Source organism: Monodelphis domestica, chromosome 1, assembly GCF_027887165.1.
Source record: "Monodelphis domestica isolate mMonDom1 chromosome 1, mMonDom1.pri, whole genome shotgun sequence".
Taxonomy (NCBI): Eukaryota; Metazoa; Chordata; class Mammalia; order Didelphimorphia; family Didelphidae; genus Monodelphis; species Monodelphis domestica.
In genome coordinates, this window is record NC_077227.1 from 175,050,207 (window position 1) to 175,072,638 (window position 22,432).

Consider the following 22,432-nt stretch of genomic DNA (forward strand, 5'->3'; position numbering starts at 1 on the left):
AGGACAGCTTGGTTAGGGTGGACTGGGTGGATTGGGGGTGGAGATTGCTTTTTATTAGGTAAAGCTATAATTTGGCAGCTCTTAGAACTGAACCTTTTGATACTCTAGGAATTTTCTGGCTTGCTTCATGGAGTTCACTCAGATCCCCATGATTCTACTCTGTTCTGGGTAAGAAATCACATGCACTAGAAGTTTAATTTAAAATGATAATCAGATAGATTTTACTATTTGGGCCCCTGGAGATAGAAAAAACTACTTCCCACCCCAGAGCTTCACATCTTGCCTTCTATCCCTATAATAATAAAAAAGGATTTATATTTATACAGCATTTTATAAAACATTTCCTTCCTCTACGACATTGTCATAAGGCAGGTAGTGCAAATAGGATTACATCACTGAGGTAGCTGGAGTTTAGATAGTCTAAGTGAATTGTTCATCGTCATAGAACTATTAAAAGTTTATGCTGATATTTGAATCCAGTTCTCCTGACTCTACCTAAGTGTTATTTCTTTCACTTTGTGCTATACCAAGCTACGACTTCGTAATTAAAGGACCAGCTAGCCAGCCACTACTTGAAGCCACATATATCTTCACATATAATATCACACATAAAACAATTAGTCTCATTTCTTTTTTGTTTTTTAACTTAAAATTTTTTTAACTTAAAATTTTTTAATTTAATTTTTTAATTTTAATTTTTAACTTTTTAACTTTAATTTTTAAAATCACTCTCATTTCTATAGAAATTTAGAATAGAATGTTCATGTTGGAAGAGATGTTAAAAACAATATGGTCCAACACCTTCAGTTTTCAGATGAAGAAACTTAAGAGAGAAATCGACTTGCCCAAGGTCACATAGCAAGTTAGGAACAGAGGTCTTTTGATTTCTATGCCAGTGCTCTTTCTATTATGGTCATTGCCATAGATAGATGATGGGAACAAAATAGTCTCTAAATCCCTGAACATCCTCCCACATTGTATGCAATAGGAAAGTCTTCCAGTATCCCCCAAAGTAGGGTCTATTTGTCTTCCCATCTCTGATCACAATCTCTTCCATGACAGGGTACGAGGAAAGGAAGAATAGTGTATATAATAATGTCTCTAAGTATTTTGTAGATCTTTAATATAACAGACGTCCAGCGGCTGTTATAAAAAGAATTTTCCTCAGTGGGTTTGGGCTCAAGAAGGAGCAAGGAGTCCAAGAAAATGGGTGATAAATAAAGAGACACAGACAAGTCAATTTTAGTATGGGATGGCGTGAATCCCTGATGACATTCTCCTTAGAAAAATAATTAAAGGAAAATGTGAGGAATAATGGAACACTTGGAAGCAAGAGTCCCTAGATAGAAAAGGGGAAAAGAGTATCAAGTGTGAGAATGAAAAATCCAAGAGGAGGATCAGCAGACTGCTTCCCATATTTATTTTAGTGTGGATTGGGAGGTGCTCAAGGAATATGTAACATCGCATAGTTAATTCACATTGGATGGGATGGCAATGACGACACCTTCTGGGCGTGTTGACTTCAACCTGTGCTCTTGTAAATGAATTTGACTCCATGCTAAATGTTAATGAGTTTGCCCTGAACAAAGGCAGCATGGCTAGGTCAAGAGTCTGCCCACCAATATCAGAGTTTAACCATGTGTCTGATGACACAATATCCATACATCATTTGTATTTCTTAGATGTGAATATGCTTGGAATGCTACATTTAATATTTGAATTCCTTTTCATGGGTTTCTGAGTAATTTACTACCTCCACTGTAGCTGTGATAATGTTAAATTCTGACCATTACAAGAGTTAAAAACAAAATTTCTATTAAGAGAAATACTTTCTAGATGATCAGATCACATTTTGACATAATGATTAGAGAGCTGACTTTGGAGACAATAAGATTTAGTTTCCAGTCCTACAGGATGCTAACATGAACTTCATTCCAAGATGCTGTAAAAGCCACAAGAACTCAACCCACCCCCAAACTCTTACTTTCTGTTTTAGTTGCAACTCTCAAGACAGGAGCCAATTTGACCTGTTGGTGCGCCAGGCAATTCTCTAAGACTATAATTTATAGAACTTTTAGCAATATGTATTGATGGAAGGAATCCAGTGACATTTAACAATACCATTGAAATCCTAGGGCCAGTTTTATTTGTAAAGTTAGCCCCAGTGGGCAAATGTCATTAATTAATTCTTTTTGTCTTCCAAGGACTCTTGAAAGGCTCACTGAATGGAAGGTTTCAACCAAACCAGAGTGACTGAATTTGTTTTCAGGGGACTCACTGATAACTCGATGTTAGAGATGTTATTCTTGGTGACATTCTCCGCCACCTATATGCTGACTTTGTTTGGGAACCTTCTCATAGTGGTCACCATCATGTTTACCCCCCGTCTCCACACCCCGATGTACTTCTTCCTCAGCAACTTGTCCTTCATTGACATTTGCCTCTCATCTGTTACAGTCCCCAAGATGCTAGAGGGCTTCCTATTGGAAAGAAAGGTCACCTCTTTTGATGCATGCATTGCACAACTCTTCTTTCTACACCTCTTTGCCTGTGCAGAGATCTTTCTGCTCACCATCATGGCCTATGACCGTTATGTGGCCATCTGTACCCCTTTACACTATTCCACTGTGATGAACATGAAGGTGTGTGCACAGCTTGTTTTTGCTCTCTGGCTGGGAGGCACTATTCACTCCCTGGTGCAAACAGTTCTGACTACCCGCTTGCCCTACTGTGGTCCCAACATCATTGATAGCTACTTTTGTGATGTGCCGTCTGTCATAAAGCTGGCGTGCACAGACACATACCTCACAGGAGTGCTTATTGTTTCAAACAGTGGAACCATCTCCACCGTTTCCTTCCTGGCACTGGTGACTTCCTACACAGTCATCCTGGTCTCTCTCCGGAAGCAGTCGGCTGAAGGACGCCGGAAGGCACTCTCCACCTGCACAGCTCACTTCACTGTGGTGGTTCTCTTATTTGGACCCTGTATTTTCATCTACACCCGGCCAGATACTAGTTTCTCCATTGACAAGGTAGTGGCTGTGTTCTACACGGTCATCACCCCTTTGCTGAATCCCCTCATCTACACTTTGAGAAATGAGGAGGTGAAGAACTCCATGAAACAGCTCAGACAGCACCAAGTCTTCACAAAAGTATTTACATGAAGGGACTGGAGAGGTCGAGAAATGGAAGGAGTAATGAGAAATGAGAAAGGCCATTTCCTTAATGACATAATAAAATTCAAGGAAAAGGAAGTTTGGAGTTAGGGGTGGAGGAAGGCTCCATGCATAAAGGAGGAGGACATTTTTTGTTAATTACTAAGAATGGGTGGCAAGAAGGAGACTTTAGAAAAACTTAAAAGTGTAGCGTGGTAGAAAAAGCATTAGATTAGAAGGGAAAGGTTCGAATCTCACCTTTTTTTGGCTAACCTTTTACTTCTCTGGACCTCAGTTTCCTCAATTGTAAAATAAAGAGGTTGGATTAAGTAACCCCCAAGTTTCCTTCTAGCTTTCAGTCCTTTGAGTCTGGCCATTGGAAAGAATAATTATAGTAACTGGTATTATTTGGAAATAGGACTTAAATTTACTACCAACTTCCCAAAACAGGTACAAATGCTGAGATCATTCTTTTGAATGATCATAGATCTAAATCTGGAGAGATGCTCAGGAAGTATTTAGTACAATTCCCCTCATTTTATAGCTGAAAAACTGAGGCCCAGAATGGTTAAGTGATTTATTTGAGATCACACAAGTAGTAAGAGCAAGGCCAGTTCCCTTGACCCCAAATCCAACACATTTTCCACTGGTTAATGTTTTTTTCCCTTTTAAACACTTACTTTCTGGCTTAGAATTTATACTGTATTTTGGTTTCAAGGCAGAAGAAAGTTAAGGGCTTGGCAATTGGAGTTGAGTGACTTACTCAGGGTCACACAGTTAGTGAGTATCTGAGGCCAGATTTGAACTCAGGACTTCCCATCTCTAGGTGTGGCTTTCTGTCCACTGAGCCACTTAGATGTCCCTCCCCCCACACCCTGCCACTGGCCAATGTTTAATCATTAACAAGTTAATAAATGTTTGTTGAATGATTGAATGGACTTAACATTGTGTTAAGTTCTAGAGATACAAAGCAAAAGCAATATATAGTTTCTTCCCTCAAAGAGCTTATATTCCAAGGTGGGAAATAACATGTACATATACACATACATACATACATATAGCTGGGGGAAATGAGAAAGGCTTCCTGCAAAAGAATCACTTGAAATCTTGAATAAAGCCAGGGGGTTCTAAGAGACAGAGGTGAAAGAGACCTCTTCTAGGCATGAGGTCCAGTTAATGCAAAGGCATGATTATGGGAAGTGTTGTGTGTGAGGAATAAAAAGCAGGTCAATATTACTGGATAATCTAATTCATGGAGGAGGATAATATATAAGAAAATTATAAAGGTAGGAAGGTGTCAGGTTGCCAAGTGCCAAACAGAACATTTTGTATTTGACCCTAATGTAATAAGGAATTAGTTGATTTTTTTGGGTAGAAAGTGGGGACAAAATTGTTCAGATTTGTACTTTAGGAACATCACTCTGATAGCTGGGTGGAGGACGGATTGGGGTAGGAAGAAACTTGATGCAGTTAAAATGGTTTTGCTAAATAATCCAGGCAAGAGAAGATGAAGAGGGCTTGAACTTTGGTGATGGTTGTATAAGTAAGTGTGTGTTTGGGGAGGGGATATAAAATATGCTGTGAAGAAATAGATGACAAAGTTTCTTAACTGAATAGGTATGTGGGGTGTGTGAGGAAGAAGAGTTGAAAATGACATCAAGGTTATGAGTCTGGATGATTGGAAAGATGGGTGGTTCCCTTGACAGTAGGAGAGAAGTTTGTGAGTGGTGTGGTTGTTGGGAGGGAGCAAAGATAAAGAATTTTATTTGGGATTCATTGTAGTAGAGATGCCTGTGGGGCATCCACTTTGCTATGTTCAATAGGTAATTCTTTAAAAAATTTTTTTATTTAATTAGTCAAGTTAGAATACTATTCCTTGGTTACAAGGATCATGTTCTTTCTCTCCCCTTCCCCCACCATTCCCATAGCCGATGGTCAATTCCACTGGGTCTTACATGTGTCCTTGATCAGAAGCTATTTCCATGTTGTTGATGTTTGTACTAGGATGTTTATTTAGTCTACAACCCCAATCTCAATAGGTAATTCCTGATGTGCAACTGTAACACAGGAGAGAGATTAGAACTGGCATATTGGATCCCCAAATCATCTGAATAGTGATAAATATTGAACTCACTGATTGCTAATTTGGCTATCAAGTGAGAGCTTATTGAGAAAGAAAAGAGGATCCATAATAGAACGATTGTAAGTGGGCATGAAGATTAAGACAAAGCAATCCCAGAAGTAGGAGAGAAACCAAGATAAGAACAGTTAAATTGAAATTCCTAGGAGATTAAATCACCAGAGTCAAATGCTGTGGCAGGTCAAGAAGGACAAGGATCACAAAGAGCTGATTAGATCTGGCAATTAAGAGAGACCAACATCAGTTGAATGATACTCAAAGATACATTGCATAGGGTTTTTTAGAAGAGACTGAGAAGAGGGAAAGTGGAGTTACAAATACAATAGATTTTTCAAAGAGTTTATCTGAAAAGGACAGAAGAGACATTGGACAAGACTAGTGGGGAAAGTAAGATATGAGTTTTTTTTTTCTCAAGATCAAGAGCATGTCCATCCCTAGGTATAATCGAGGAACTGGGAGGTTAGGTTATTCAACATTTATGTTGAAGTTTTAGGGCATGAAAGCAGGAGTTAGGGTAGAAAGGGGGACTGGAATGGTATTAAACTCCATGAGAAAGGAGGAAGAATGTCCTAAGGACAATACACAAAAGCCATTAGGTTCAGCATTGGGTGAAAAATTTACATGGGATGAATCTTGAAAGGGAGAAGTTGCTGAGTAATAGTGGTAGTAGGAGAATCTGGAAGTGGCAGTAGGGAGTAAGGAGTATTTTAATTCTTCCACAAGGACTAGTAAGTAGAGAAATATAAGGTAAAGAAAGTTCAGTTCTGGAAACGATGTCTATAAATGGGTTATTATCTCCATGCAGCCAGTTCTCAAGATGTGCCAGAGGAGGAAAGTAAATAGACATTTTAATTAAAATCCTTTTATAGCTCATTTTAAAGTGTGCTTTCAATATTTATTTATAACATTAATTCATGATTTGATGGAAAATAGTCTCTTATCTGTTGGTCATTGTCTTCACAGCATAAAACACCTTATGGATTAGCTGCATCCCTGATAACATGGAATGAATTTTGAATGTTTTTTGAATTTTTTTTATTCTGAACTTAGAAAACACCAAATAAAAAGAGTAGTAGAGCATATGAATAAATGAAACTGTAAATTTCTATTTCTTACAAGTGCTTTTAAGTATAAAATAAATTTAACATGAAACTTTCAAAGTTGTTTTAATTGTGGTTTTCCCCCTAGTTGTTCCTTTGTTCTCTTTTAAGTATTCTTTTTGTCAAATGATGTCTTCTCTAATGGGGAGAGATGAGCAGAGGGAGAGAATTTACTTGGGTATTTTAATGTAACAAATAAATATAGAAATTTAAGTAAAAAAAGTGTGCCTTAATGATTTATTTTTATTTTTCCCTTCCTACTCTATCCTTGTTCTCTCTTTTCCTCTCTTCCTTTTCCTTTTCCCCTTCTCTCTTCTCTTTACTCTATCCCTCTTCTCTTTCCCTTCCTCCAGCCTTTCTTCCTTTCTCCTTCCTTTCCATCTCTATATGTCTGTCTGTCTGCCCTCTTAGGAAAACAAAAAGCAAAACAAAGCCCTTGTAATACATACTGTATATGTCTTTAGAAGAATTCTATTGATGCATGTCTCCCAAGTTATTATTGGAATGAAAGCCATTTCTCACTTAATGGAGACCTCCACTGGTAATTTAGGTTAATTTCCTAGAATTATAGGTTCATATTTCTTTAAATAAAAATACAATCATTTTAGAGGTAGAAAGGGACTTAGAAATTATCTGGTACAATACCGTGTTCTATCTTATTCAGCTTTATATCATATCCAGAACTCAACAGAAGGCCTTGCACATAGTAGGACCCCATTATATATTTGCTGAAAGAATGAATACATTGTACCTCAGGAGGAACCATTTATCCAAAGCAACCCTCATGCAAACTCCCTCCTGCTATGCCTATACAAATCTTGCCTCTCCTTTAAATTTTATTAAAACCTATCTTCTCAATGAAGCCATTTCTTTCTTTTTTTAACCTTCCATTCTATTTATTTATTAATTAATTTATTTTTGAAGGCTTTATTTAATTAATTAATTTAGAATATTTTTCCATGGTTACATGAGTCATGTTCTTTCCCTCCCCTCCCTACACACCCTTTCCATAGTGGACGTGCAATCCCACTGGATTTTACAGGTGCCATTGATTAAGACCTATTTCCATATTATAGATATCTGCATTAGAGTGATCATTTAGAGTCTACATCCCCAATCATATTGCCATTGACTCACGTGATCAAGCAGTCTTTTTTATTCTCTGTTTCTACTCCCACAGTTCTTTCTCTGCATGTGGATAATGTTCTTTCTCTTAAGTCTCTCAGAATTATTCTGGATCATTACATTACTGCTAGTAGAGAAGTCCATTACATTCGAATGTACCACAGTGTAACAGTCTCTGTGTACAATGTTCTCCTGGTTTTGCTCCTCCCCCTCTACATCAATTCCTGGGGGTCAATAGTATTCCATCACCAACATATACCACAATTTGTTCAGCCATTCCTCAATTGATGGGCATCCCCTCATTTTCCAATTTTTGGCCACCACCAAGAGCACAGCTATGAATATTCTTGTATAAGTCTTTTTCCTTATTATCTCTTTGGGGTACAAACCCAGCAGTGCTATGGCTGGATCAAAGGGCAGACAGTCTTTTAGCGCCCTTTGGGCATAGTTCCAAATTGCCCTCCAGAACGGCTGGATCAATTCACAACTCCACCAGCAATGCATTAATGTCCCCACTTTGGCACATCCCCTCCAGCATTCATTACTTTCCTTTGCTGTTGTGTTAGCTCAATGAAGCCATTTATGACTATTCAGTTGTAAAAGCATTAGAAATCATTTAGGAGGTGTGGTAGATAGAATTCTGGACCTCCAGTCAGGAAGACATGAGTTTAAGTCTGATCTCAGACACTACTAGTTGTGTGACCCTGGGCAAGCCGATTAACCACTCTCTATCTTAGTTCCTTCATTCATAAATGAAGATAAAAATATCAACTACCCTACCCTACCCCCAGGATTGCTATTAAAATAAAAGCTACCAAAAATTGAGATCATATACGTTAAGTGATTTAGCAAAACTCAAACTTCTATATAAATGCTAACTAGTATTCAGCATCCTCACTTTTCAGGAAAGAAAACAGGCATACGAATCAGTTAAACATGCTTGTCCAAGGTCATACAGTCACCCAGTAGCAGGCACAGGGGCAGAAATGAAGTAGAAATGTAAGCATCTTTTCATGAACTTACAACAGTCTGTTCTTTTTAAACTCTCAACTTCTGTCTTAGAATCAATGCTATGTGTTGATTCTAAGGCAGAAGAACAGTAAGGGCTAGTCAATGGGGGTTAAATGACTTGCCCATGGTCAAATAGCTAGGAGGTGTCTAAGGCTAAATCTGAACCCAGGACCTCCTATCTCTCAGCCTGTTTCTTTAAAGAATTCAAGGATTATTTACAGAAACTTGGTAGGGATTCTGCCCTACCAAGGAATATTAGAGGGTCTTCAATAATAGCAATTTGGCGTAAAGGGTTACTTTAATAGAAATAAACTCTGGATTCTGTGCTGCTTTGGGAAGTAGTGGAATCTCATTAGAATTCTTCACACAAAGGCTGGTTGACTCCTTGCTGGAGATATTGTTGAAAGGATTGTCATTTATTTGATAAGTCAGGGTTAGATTATATACTATTAAGGTGACTCCTGTCTTTTAGATCTGAGAATTAGAGGAACTGGACTTGAGCCTCAGCTCTGCTGTTGGCTACATGACCTTAAATTTACTTTACCTTTCCAACCACTGCTTCCTTATCTATAAAAAAAGTGTTGGACTAGTTGATGTCTGTGTCTTTTTCATCTCTAAGGAGAGGCCAAGAAGGATGGAGGAGAACTAATAGAAAACAGAATTCTATCATTAATCAATTAATTAATCAACATTTATTAAGCACCTATTATGTGCTAGATACTAAGTGGTGGAAACATAAAAATAGGCAATAGACAATCTCTGCTCTCAAGGAACTTATAATCCAATGGAGGAGACAACATGCAAACAAATATATACAGCACAATCTATATATAGCATAAATAGGAAATAACTAAGGGAAGGTACCAGAATTAAGAGGGGATGGAGAAGGCTTCCAGTAAAATATGAGATTTCAGTTGGGATGTGCAGGATGCCAGGGAGGTAAGTAGTTGGAGTGGAAGAGGGAAATCATTCCAGACATGGGGGATAGCTAGAAAAAATGCCCCTGGAGCTGAGATGGCATGTTTTGTTTTTGGAACTGTCAGGATGACAATGTCACTGGATAAATATGTGTCAGGGAATAAGGTTGGAGTGAAGTAGGTTATTATGGGCCTCACTAACTTCATGATCCAGACTTCTGAAACTCTTCTGTCTGTCCCAAACCTTTTATTCTTTTTTCATGTCCTCTTTCTCAAATCTTTTATTTATTACTCCTTTCCTTTCTGCTTTCCCAGGTCATTTTTAATGCTATAATTAACTAGTTCAACTTTACAATGGTTTCTGTCATTGAATCTTTTCCCCACGTGTCCTATCATAGCTTATCCTTTTCTATAACATCCTGGATTATCTTCATCATTATCCTTCTCTGCCACTATTCAAAAGCTGCTGAAAAATGCCAGAGAAAGGCACAAAATGTGCTGACTGGGCTCAATATGAATTTATCTTATCTAACCTTAATTGAACTCTTATTGCTAGGTGCCAGTCCTTTTACACTTCCCTGAATGATTACCCTTCCCACAGTGATTATCCCAAACTTCCCTTTTTTCCCTCTTTGAAGAGGACCTTGCCTCATACTTAACAAGAAAATCTAGGGCACACATCACAAGGTACCTATTCCACTTCTACACCTCAGTTCTCAAAATTATTCCCCATTCTCTTTTTTATTCCAGTCTCAGAGAAAATGATTGTCCTTATTGCCAAGGTTGAACATTCTACTTATCCCCCACTGTCTCCTCCAGGAACTTGGTCCTTCTGTCTTCTTCCTCAATATAATTTTCAATCTGTTTTTACCCATTGGTTATATCCCAACTCCCTATAAACATGCTCAAATGTCTCCTATCTTAAAAAATCTTTCTCTTGACCCTGTTGTCCTCTCTATCGATTGCCCTATAGTCCTCCTTTATTCCTCTGACAAATTTACATACTTTCCTACTATGTAAATTAAAAAAGAAACAAAGCCATAAAACAAATCCCTCAATACACATCTAATGTAGTCCAGTTAAATGAATTTCCACATTAGTTGTAATTGAGAATTTTCTTCTTTCTGTATTATGTGCTTTGTTTCAGGAGGTGAGTAGTGTGTATCACATTTATTCTTTTTGAAATGTGATTTAACATTTTTTTTCAGAGTTCTAAAGGTTTTCAGTGATATTTTCTCTATGATGTTATTGTGTAAATTGTTCTAAATATGCTCACTTTTCTCTGATCATAAATGGCTTCCCAGTTTCCTCTTAAATAGTCTACTTGACAATTTCTTATAGCATGATAATATTTCATTTTATTCATATATCACAATATATTTAACCATTCCTCAATAGGAATATACTCCCTAGCATCCAATAATTGACTATTATTAAAAGAACTGTTTTTTTTTGTACATATAGATTCTTTTCTTCTTTTTTGAATTTTTATGGGGGGGTGTTATAGGTCTAGAAATGGTATAGCTAGAGTAGCTAGATGACTTCTCAGTAGATAGAGTGCCAGGCCTGGAGTCAGGAAGACTCATCTTCCTGAGTTCAAATTTCTCCCCAGACATTTACTAGCTGTGTGACCCTGGACAAGTCTTTTAACCTTGTTTATCTCAGTTTCTTCACCTGTAAAATGAACTGGAGAAGGAAATGGCAAACCACTCTAGTATCTCTGCCAAAAAACCAAACAAACCCAAATGAGACCATGAAGAATTGGACACAGCTGAAAGACAACAACAGTGGTAGAGTTGGATCAAAAGGTATGTGTAGTTTGGTAACTTTTGGCATAGTTTCAAATTTTTTTCTAGAATGGTTGGACCAATTTATTGTTCAGTCAAAAGTACCCTTGTTTTTCCATAGTCCTTCCAATAGTTTTTATTTTCCTCATTGTCATCTTTTCCATTTTTTGACCACAACTGATAAATGGGTATTATTATTAGCAATTTTGAATCAGCTTCTTATAAATCTTGGAAATAAGACCTTTATTAGGGAAATTTGTTGAAAATCTCACCCACTCAGTTACTTATTTCCTTTCTAATTCTCACTACATTGAATTTGTTTGCACAAAACCTTTCAAATTTCACATAATTAAAATTATCTTTTTGATTTTATTGAATTATTGAATTCCTCTTACTTTGTACCTCAGACAATTTTCCACGACTTTCCTTGGCCCTTTTCTGGGAATTTTTCCAGCTACTGGCCTTAGTTCCAATATCAGGGTCTGTCTGAATCCCAGTGTCAAGCACAGTTCCCCTCTTGGGGGTCTTTTTGGCTCCTAGTCTCAGGCATAGTTCTTCTCATGGAGATTTTCTGGCTGTTTTATTGAAGCTTCCAAGTCCTTCAGACTGGATTGTATCGGTCCCCCTTAAACATTATAGAATAGAGGTTGGATGAACAAACACTTTCAAGTATTTTTTACAGCAAATACTAGCTTGTCTAAGCAAGAGCTACATTTCTCATGAGGTCTCAGGCTTGATTTTAGTGGATCTAAGACATAATTTCTATAAAACTATTTGGAAGTGCTTAGGATGTCATCACAGAAAGGTGACAAGGTGTAGATAAAGAACAATAATCATGTGGTGAGTACAGTTACAAATCTTGAGTTGTGGTACTTTCTAGGAGAGGAGTCCTACACAGGCTAGATGAACAGATTGCTGGACAAGCTCTGAGTTGGATGTGTGCCAGGAGAGTTTTCAGGGTCTGTTAATGACATTTAGGGGCTGCAGAGAACTGCAGCAGGGAGGTGGAGTAATGGCCCTGGAATTTTAATAATGAGTGGCTAAGAGCCCGTGGGAGCAAATAATCAAATAGGTCTTTACTCATGAACTTTGTAGCTGATTTTCATACAGTAGTATACTAGATTTCCTCATTTTGCACATGGGAACCTGAAGGTAAGGAAAGCTTCCTTTCAAGACTATGTTAGAAAAATGGAAAATGGAAGGGTAATTTTTAAATTAATTGGGGCTGATGACATTTTTATCATTTTCTCCCTATTTCTGTTGTGGTTAAATACTTTTACTGATTCTATAGAAATATCTTCCTAGGCTTCTGCTGACTTGGTGATAATGGAATATGTAGATCTGAATTTAGGAGTTAGAAATTCCTTCAATATTTGAAGGACTGGTAACTTAATCATTATGGAGGGCAGCTAGGGGGCTCAGTGAATTGAGAAGCAGACCCAGAGATGAGAGGTCCTAGGATCAAATATGGCCTCAGATACTTCCTACATGTGTAACCCGGGCAAGTCATTCAATTCCCATTGCCTAGCCCTTACTGCTCTTTTACCATGGAATCACAGTATTGATTCTAAGATAGAAAGTAAGAATTAAAAAAAGTAATAATTACAATTATGATAGTCATTTCTCCACTGACACAAATTAGATTCTCTATTTTTAGAGGCAGCTAGGTGGTTCAGTGGATAGAGTGCCAAGTCTGGATTCAGGAAGACCTGAGTTCAAATCTGACCTTAGATATTTACTAACTATGAGGTTCTGAACAAGTCACTTAACTCTCTTGACCTCTATTTTCTCATCCTCAAAGGAGCTGGAGAAGGAAATGACAAACTACTTCAGTATCTCTGACAAGAAAACTTCAAATGGAGTCACAGAGTCAGACAGGAGTGAAACAATTCAACAACAACATTAATTATTCTTAGGTAATAGATGATCCTTAAAACGTTTTGTGGGTCAATAAGTTGTTACCCTATGCATGACCAATGATCATTTTAATTTACTTAAGTTGGTCCTAGGATGATAGGTACATAGTTCATCATTAGGCCTATACTCAAATTCTTTATAAATTTGTAAGAGTTGACAGAATTTGTCCTTCAGTGGTAAAGATAAAGCCTTTGAGAACCCAACATTACTTCCATGGCAGAATGAGACATCAGAAGATTTTAGGTCTTCCTGCTACATTCCCACTTAAGTCTTGAGTTCTGGGTCTTGGACTGTCTTCAATGGGTTCAAAGGGAAAGCAGTAGTTGAGTTGGTGGTGAAACATGCTACCTCCTGCCTTTAGAAGTGCATTTTACATATTATATATGTGTAGAACAGAATTCTTCCAGAAAGATTTGCAAATTAATTCCATGCTGTTAACATCTTGCCACATTTGTAATATATACACATATTTTAAAAATAGTATTTATTTACTTCCCTGCTCAAATATGTTTTCACATTTCACAATATTTCAAGAAAAATTGTTTATCTTATAGAATTAGTCTTTCCTCTAGCTTTTTCTTCTTTCATCTTCCTTCTAGATATATCAGTCTGGAAACACATCTCCTCAGTGTCCCATTCCTCTTGGTTTCCTTCCTTTCTCCCTCTGATTGGGAGGTGTAGATGATGGACATTAGTGAGCTCCTCTCAAATCCTTTATTTCAAGAGGAGCCTAAAGAAAGGACTTTATCATTTTCCATGTGGCTGCAGGACTTCACTATGCCTCCCTCCCTGGGAATCCTCTGTTCCTCTCCTCCACCAGCTGTTTGATTTCTTTTTATTTATTATCTTTCCCTATGAGATGGTGAGCTCCTCTTGAACACGCTTTTGTGTGCACTGACTTTTGTCTTTCTCTGCCCCTCCAGTGCTTGGTCCAGTGCCTGAAACTTAGTAGTTCACCATTGGTGAATTATTAGCATGTGTGCAGAGCCAACACTTGGGGAGCTGTTCCATGCCCCTTCTTCCCAACTGTCCAAAGCAAGCACTTCCTGCCTCCTCTCTTTGAGGTAATGAAGGGTACTCACAGGCAGCTTGAAATTGCAGTCTGGGCACATGAACTTGAAAGCCTTCACCAATGTAGTAAGTGGTTAATAAATGTTTATTGACTGAATGACTTTTTAAAAATTTGTTTATTTATTTATTTTAAAAACATTTCCCATGGTTCCATGTTCATGTTCTTTCCCTTCCCTTTTCTCTCCTCCTTCCCAGAGCTGACAAGCAATTACACTGGGTTACACATTTTATTATCACTTGATACCTATTTCCATATTATTAGTTTTAATAACCAAAACCCCAAATCATATACCCATATAAACAAGTGATAAATCATATGTTTTCCTTCTGCATTTCTACTCCCACTGTTCTTTATTTCGATGTGGATAGCATGCTTTCTCATAAGTTCCTTGAGACTGTCCTGCATCATTGCATTGCTATTAGTAGCAAAGTCTATTACATTTGATCATCCCACAATGTTTCAGTTACTGGGTACAATATTCTCCCGTTTCTGCTCAATTAGCTCCGCATCAGTCCATGGAGGTCTTTCTAGCTCATATGGAAATCAAACAGTTTGTCCTTCCTTATTGCACAATAGTATTCCATCATCATCACATACCACAATTGATTCAGCCATTCTCTGATTGAGGACACCACCTCATTTTCCAATTTTTTGCCACCACAAAGAGCATGGCTATGAACATTTTTGTACAAACGTTTTTCATTATTATCTCTTTGGAGTACAAAACCAGTAGTAGTATTGCTGGATAAAAGGGTATGCATTCTTTTAAATAATTCCAAATTGCCTTCTAGAATTGCTGGATCAGTTCTCAACTCTACCAGCTACATATTAATGTCCTAATTTTGCCACATCCCCTCCAACATTTATTATTTTCCTATACTATCATATTGGTCAATCTGCTAGGTGTGAGGTGGTATCCACAGTTGTTTTAATTTGCATTTCTCTAACCAGAAGGGATTTAGAATACTTTTTCATGTAATTATTCATAGTTTTGATTTCTTCATCTGAAAATTGCCCAGTTATATCCTTTGACCATTTGTCAATTGGGGAATAGCTTAATTTCTTATAATTTGACTTAGTTCCCTACATAATTGGAAAATTAGACCTATGTCAGAGATTTTTGTTATAAAAATATTCCCCAGTTTGTTGCTTACCTTCTTATTTTGGTTGCATTGGTTTTGATTGTACAAACCCTTTTAAATTTAATATGATCAAAATCATTCATTTAACACCTTGTAATGTTCTCTTTCTCTTGCTTGGTCTTAAATTCTTTCCTTTCCCATAGATCTGCTAGGCACACTATTCTATGTTCACTTAATTTATTTGTGATTTTGTTCTTTACATTTAAGTCATTTACCTATTTTGAATTTATTTTGGTTTAGGGTGTGAGATGTTGATCTAAACCTAATTTTTCCCCATATTATTTTCCAGTTTTCTCAGAAGCCTTTATCAAATAGTGAGTTTTGTTCCAAAAGCTGGGATCTTTGGGTTTATTGAACATTAGCTTGCTGAGGTCATTTGCCCCAAGTCTATTCCATTGATCCACCATTCCATCTTTTAGTTAATACCATATTGTTTTGATGATCCCTGCTTTTTAGTACATTTTAAGATCTGGTATTATAAGCAACCATCCTTTTCTTTTCTTTTTTTAATTATTTCCCTTGATATTCTTGATCTTTTTGTTCTTCCAGATGAACTTTGCTATAATTTTTTTAATTCTATGAAAACATTTTTTGGTAATTTGATGGGTATGGCACTGAATAAATCAATTTAGGTAGGGATGCCCTTTTAAATCATATTAGCTCATCCTACTACTGAACAATTAATATTTTTCCAATTGTTTAGATCTAGTTTTATTTGTATGAAAAGTGTTTTGTGCTTGTGTCCATATAATTCCTGAGTTTTTTTTGACAGATAGATTCCCAAATATTTTGTATTGTCTAGAGTGATTTTAACTGGAATTTCTCTTTCTAACTCTTGTAGCTGATTTTTCTTGGAAATATATAGAAATGTTGGTGATTTATGTGGGTTTAACTTGTACCCTTCAACTTTGCTGGAATTATTAATTATTTGTACAAGCTTTTTAGTTGATTTTCTAGGTTCTCTAAGTATACCATCATATCAGCTGCAAAGGGTGATAATTTAGTTTCCTCATTGCCTACTTTAATCCCTTCAATTTATTTTTCTTTTCTTATTGCTACTGATAGCATTTCTAATACAATATTAAATAATAGTGGTGATAATGGGCATCCTTGTTTCACTCCTGATCTTATTGGGAAGGCTTCAAAATTATTCCCATTGCAGATGACACTTAATGATGGTTTTAAACAAATACTATTTATTATTTTGAAAAAGGCCCTTTTATTCCTATACTTACTTGTGTTTTCAATAGGAATGGGTGCTGTAGTTGGGCAAAGGCTTTTTCTGCAGCTATTGAGATATTCATGTGATTTCTGCTAGCTTGGTTATTGATATGGTCAATTATGTGAACAGTTTTCCTAATATCAAACCATCCATACATTTCTGGTATAAATCTTACCTGGTCATAGTGAATAATTCTTGTGATAACTTTCTGTAGTCTCTTTGCTAGTATTTTATTTAATATTTTTGCATCTATGTCCCTTAAGGATATTGATCTGTAGTTTTTCTTCCTATGTTTTTGGTATTTCTGGCTTAGGAATCAGTATCATATTTGTGTCATAAAAAGAATTTGGTAAGACTCCTTCTTTGCTTATTTTGTTAGATAGTTTGTATAGTATTGGGAGTAGTTGTTCTTTAAATGTTTGATAAAATTCACTTGTGAGTCCATTTGGCCCTGGGTTGTTTTTCTTAGGGAGTTCCTTGATGGCTTGTTCAATTTCTTTTTCTGAGATGGGATTATTTAATATTCTATTTCTTCTTTTGTTAATCTAGGCAATTTATATTTTTTAAATATTCACCAATTTTACCTAGATTGTCATATTTATTACCATAGAGTTGGACAAAATAGCTCCTAATAACTGCTTTAATTTCTTCATTGGAGATGAGATTACCAGTTTTCATTTTTGATACTTTTAATTTGATTCTCTTCTTTCTTTCTTTTTTTTTTTTGAGTAGTTTAACTTGTACTTTATCTATTTTATTTGTTTTTTCAAAGTACCAACTCCTGGTCTTATTGATTAATTCAATAGTTCTTTTACTTTCAATTTTATTAATTTCTCCTTTAATTTTTGGGATTTCCAATTTAGTTTTTATTCTGGGATTTTAAATTTGTTCTCTTTCTAATTTTGTAATGCAAGCCCAATTCATTGATCTCCTCCCTCTCTATTTTGTTCAGACAGGCACTCAGGGATATAAATCCCCCTTGACCCCCCCCCCCCCACATACTGCTTTGGTTGTATCCCATAGATTTTGATATGTTGTCTCCTCATTGTCATTCTCTTCAATGAAATCAGTAATTATTTCCTATGATTTGTCTTTTTACCCACCAGTTTTGAAGAATTAGATTATTTAGTTTCCAATTCATTTTAAGTTTCCCTCTCCATGAACCCTTATTAATTATAATTTTTATCACATGATCTGAAAAAGTTGCATTTATTATTTCTACTTTTCTGTCTTTGTTTGCAATGTTTTTATGTCCTATGACTGAAGAACTTTTGAAAAACACAGTTAATTCTCCTTCCCTTCTATCTGTTAAAATAGAACCTTTTGTTTTTGCCAAGTTAGATGAAGGGATGGAATAAAACAAACATTTTAAAAACACATATAATGTAGCAAACATTTTAGAAGTATCAATTCATCTGATCCTCAAAATGATTCTGGGAGATAAGTGCTATTATTATTCTTCTCATTTTACAGTTGACAAAACTGAGGCACAGAAGTTGTGACTTATTCAAGCAGTAAGAGTCTGATATTAGATTTGAACTTAACCCTTTCTGGATCTAGTTCCAGAAATCTATCCACAATGCTATCTAGCTGCATCTCTCTGGCACAGAATAAAAACTAGTTCATCGATTTTTCTACATTCTCCTGTTCTAATATCAGCATACCTCCCAGAATCAGTCATTCAGTAAACAAACATTTGTTTTTCTCTATTATGATGCTCTACCCCATAGGATTGATGCCAAGATAGAACTTTCTAAATTGCTAATTAATTAATCTGTCCTTAGATTAGGACTGTTCAACATTGTCATCAAAGACATGAATGAAAGCATAGCTGATTGACATGCAGACTTATTAAAGCCATTTGAAACTATACCAAGACTTTTGGAAAATCCTATAAAGTATTTATTGATGTACAAAGCAATTTCATAGCCATTATTTGATTTGACCCTCAAACAATCCTGTGAAATAGGCAAAACATGTTTTACTTTTGCTAATTTGTTTTATTTTTTATTTTATACTTTTGCTATTTTAAAAACAGGGAAATTGAGAAAGAATGATGATGTTTTAGAGGTTCTATAGTAATGAACATTTATAAAGTACTTACTATGTTCCAGGCACTGTGCTAAGTGCTTTTCAATTATTATCTTATCTGTTCCTCAGAGTAACCCTGGGAGGGAGGTGCTATTATTATCTCTATTTTACAGATGAGGAAACTGAGGAAAACAGAAGATAAGTGACTTGTCCAGGATCACACAACTAGTAAGTGTCCAAGGTTGGATTTGAACTCAGATCTTTCTCTCTCAAAGCTTGGCATTCTATCCACTGGTTCAGCTTGCTGCTCAAATTCTGTTCCCATTACATATCTTCAGGTAAATTTCACCTGAAGGTTATTATGTGAGACATATGGCAGATTAAAGAAGCATATAGTTTCTATTAAGAGGATGCTTTTTCAACATGGAAAGAAAAAAAGGGGGGGGAAGCAGAAAGGAGATGATCTTAACTGTTCATAATGTCATGGAATGAATTGCTTTTTTAGATTGGATCTGTAATTTCATTGGCATTGGGAACTTTTGGGTCATAGTTGAGTGTTTTCAGTTGTGTCCTAATTTTGGGATTCCATTTGGGTTTTTCTTGGTAAAGACATTGGAGTGGTTTGCCATTTCCTTCTCTAGCTCATTTGACAGATGAGGAAACTCAGGTCAATAGGGTTATGCGACTTACCCAGGGTCAAATAGCTAACTAGTAGATATCTGAGGCCAGATTTGAATTCAGGTCTTCCTGGCTCCAAGCCTGACATTCTATCTACTGCGTCACCCACTTCCTGATGCAAATCACAACCTGCTCTAAAATGTAGGGTCTTAGGACCTTACCAAGGATTACATAGCCAGTATGTCTGAGAGGCAGAATTTAAACTTAAAACTTCTGGACTCTAAGACCAAAGAAATAGTTCATATTTACATAATGCTTTTATTTATCAAATACTGTATTTACTATGTCTCATTACCATGTTATTTTATTCTTATATGCCACAACTTTGATATGTAGGAAGAATATTATTTTTCCCATTTTATAGATGAAATATTCAAGCCCATGAGACATTAAATAACTTCCAATGGTTATACAATTTGAGAGATGTACTTGGAGCAAGATTTGGGGTCTTCAGATCCCTATCACATTGTTCTTTTCCATTAAATGATTCTATTTCCCTCTTTATTTTTAATTTTAAAATTTTAGTTTAAATAAAAAATCCTTACCTTCTGTCTTAGGATCAAAGCTATGTAGTACTTCCAAAGCAGAAGAGCAGCAAGGTTTAGGCAATTGGAGTTAAGTGACTTGCCCAGGGTCACACAGTTAGTAAGTGTGTAATGTCAGATTTGAGCCCTGGACTTGCCATCTCTATACCTGACTCAATCCACTGAGCTACCTCACCGTCCTCTTTTTTTTCTCTTAATCTGACTTGGAGTGAGAGCTTCTATCACTGTTTGGCAACTATGAAGTGGATTAAAATATGAGTAATTTTTCTCTGTTCCTTTTGTTCAAATGAGTGTTAAAATTCAAATTTGTTGAATGATTCTGTTCTGGCCTACCATTCTCCCAGGCACTAAGTACCAAAGAGTCTCATCTTAGAGTATATTCTGCTTTTATCCTTTTCTTTCCATTCCAACAGCTACCACCATAGTTCAGATTCTCATTACTTCCTGGTTTGACTATTTCAATAACTTTGTAATCAGTTTCATTGCCATGATTCTCCTCCTTTAATTCACTGTTTCCAATTTTCCTTCATTTCAGCATTTGTTCATACCATTATTCCTACCCTTTAACTGCCTCCTGAAATACTGCCCATTATTTCAGGCTCTCTTCTCTGATTCCCCAAACAGAAAATAAATTCTTCCTTCAAATTCTCATAGTACTTTGTACTTTTCCCAAGCACCTATTACATTCTAACACGATTTTTTGTGTGTCTGTATCAGAGTTATTTGAAGGCAGAAAATAGATCTCATTCCTTTTTTTTATTTCCCTCAGTGTCCAGGACATAATAATCTCAGTAAATGTTGTTGAATAAATAATTGGTTATAAAGCAAATAACATCGAGAAAGGTTGAGAATTATTTTTACTTTTCTTCTTTCCCTTCCTTCCTCCCTGTTAGCTTGCTCAAGGCATTTTTCATGTCTTCATTCCTAAGGGTATAGATGATAGGATTCAGAAGCGGGGTGACAGCTGTGAAAAACACAGACACGACTTTGTCCTCGGGGAGGCTGGTGGATGGGCGGGAGTAGATGAAGATGCAGTGCCCTAAGAAAAGGGTGACCACTGTGAGGTGGGCTGCACAGGTCGACAGGGCCTTGCGCCTGCCTGCTGAGATCCGCTTCCGCAGAGACACCAAGATGACAGCATAGGAGACCACCAGGACTACGAAACAGACCACAGAGATCAGCCCACTATTAGAGACAATGAGAATCTCAATGATTCGGGTGTCTGTGCAGGCCAGTTTGATAACTTGGGGTACATCGCAGAAGAAGTTGTCAATCTCATCAGGACCACAGTAGGGCAGCTTGATGGTGAGGGAGGTCAAGGCCACCGAGTGAATGGTCCCTCCAGTCCAAAGGGCTGCAGCCAGGAGCACGCACACCTTCCAATTCATCACTGTCATGTAGTGCAGAGGGTTACAAATGGCCACATAGCGATCATAGGCCATCACTGTGAGGAGAAAGATTTCTGTGCAGGCAAAGAGGTGCAAGAAGAACATCTGAACCACACAAGCATCAAAGGAGATGAGCTTCTTCTCGGACCAAGTGTCCACTAGCATCTTGGGAACTGTGACAGTAGAGTGACAGATGTCAATGAAAGACAAATTGCTAAGGAAGAAATACATGGGGGTGTGGAGTCGGCGATCGTAGATGATGGTGATGACAATGAGGATGTTACCCATCAGAGTCAGGATATAGAAAATGAGAAAAATTGCAAATACAGTCATCTGCACCTTCTGGTTGGTGGACAGACCTCGCAGCCGGAAATAAGATACTGAAGTCTGGTTGGGCAGTATAGCCTCTTCCATTCTGTTTTTCAGGATAATCTGTCAGAATTAAGAACATATGAGATTTATTGTCTGTTTTATTCATTTGGACAATTAGTCATACACTGCTTATATACCTAAGATATAAGTAGATGCCTAATAAATGCTTGTAGATTATTCAATTAACGAATTGATACCATTTGTATTGTTGCTTTGTTATTTCAATTGTATAGGTTTTTTTTTCCTGTTTAATTAGGTTGTAAGACCTTTGAGAGAAGGAAATAAAAGAGTTCTATATTTCTTCTGCATCTCCCTGCTTCTAAATCTTACTTCTTGTCTTCCGTCCTTTAATTCATCTTTCTCAGTGTTTGTAAAATAATCTTCTTAAGGCACAAGTCTGATCATATCATTTCTCTATTCAAAAATCTTCAGTGGTTCTCTATTGCTTACTAATGAGACCTAAATATTCTGTTTAGCAGGACATTCAAGTCTTATGATCTTTCTGCCTCATATTTCTAGCCTTAATTCATACAAATCGCCTTCATATAACCTCTGTTCTCACCAAGTTGATCTATTAGCTATTCCCCCAAATCAACATGTTTCCTGCTTTTGTGTACTTGTGAAGGTTGTTCCCCATGCCAGGCATGCATTCCTCTCTGCCTCTTAGAATTCTTCCCTTTCTTCAAGGTTTAGCTCAGGTGCCATTTCTTCTGTCTTCTGGGACTTTCATGTGGTCTTTCCTCCTCCCTTTCCCTCGTAGCTGAAATAATTTCTTCTTCCTCTAATATTCCTAGAACACTTTGCATTATTTCTCTGGCCTTCATCACATT

The 22,432-nt window shown here is 36.7% G+C and overlaps 2 protein-coding genes across 2 annotated transcripts; one reads left to right on the plus strand and one right to left on the minus strand.

Annotated features, from left to right (window-relative positions):
• The first annotated feature begins 2,225 nt into the window (after positions 1 to 2,225).
• Positions 2,226 to 3,293, plus strand: LOC100029982 (olfactory receptor 1509). Its single transcript, XM_001379566.5, has one exon. It carries the CDS (start codon positions 2,226 to 2,228, stop codon positions 3,162 to 3,164), a length of 939 nt encoding a protein of 312 aa, XP_001379603.2. The 3' UTR covers positions 3,165 to 3,293.
• A 17,406-nt stretch (positions 3,294 to 20,699) lies between these two features.
• LOC100029992 (olfactory receptor 4E1) lies at positions 20,700 to 21,644 on the minus strand. Its single transcript, XM_001379575.3, has one exon. It carries the CDS (start codon positions 21,642 to 21,644, stop codon positions 20,700 to 20,702), a length of 945 nt encoding a protein of 314 aa, XP_001379612.3.
• Positions 21,645 to 22,432: the final 788 nt, after the last annotated feature.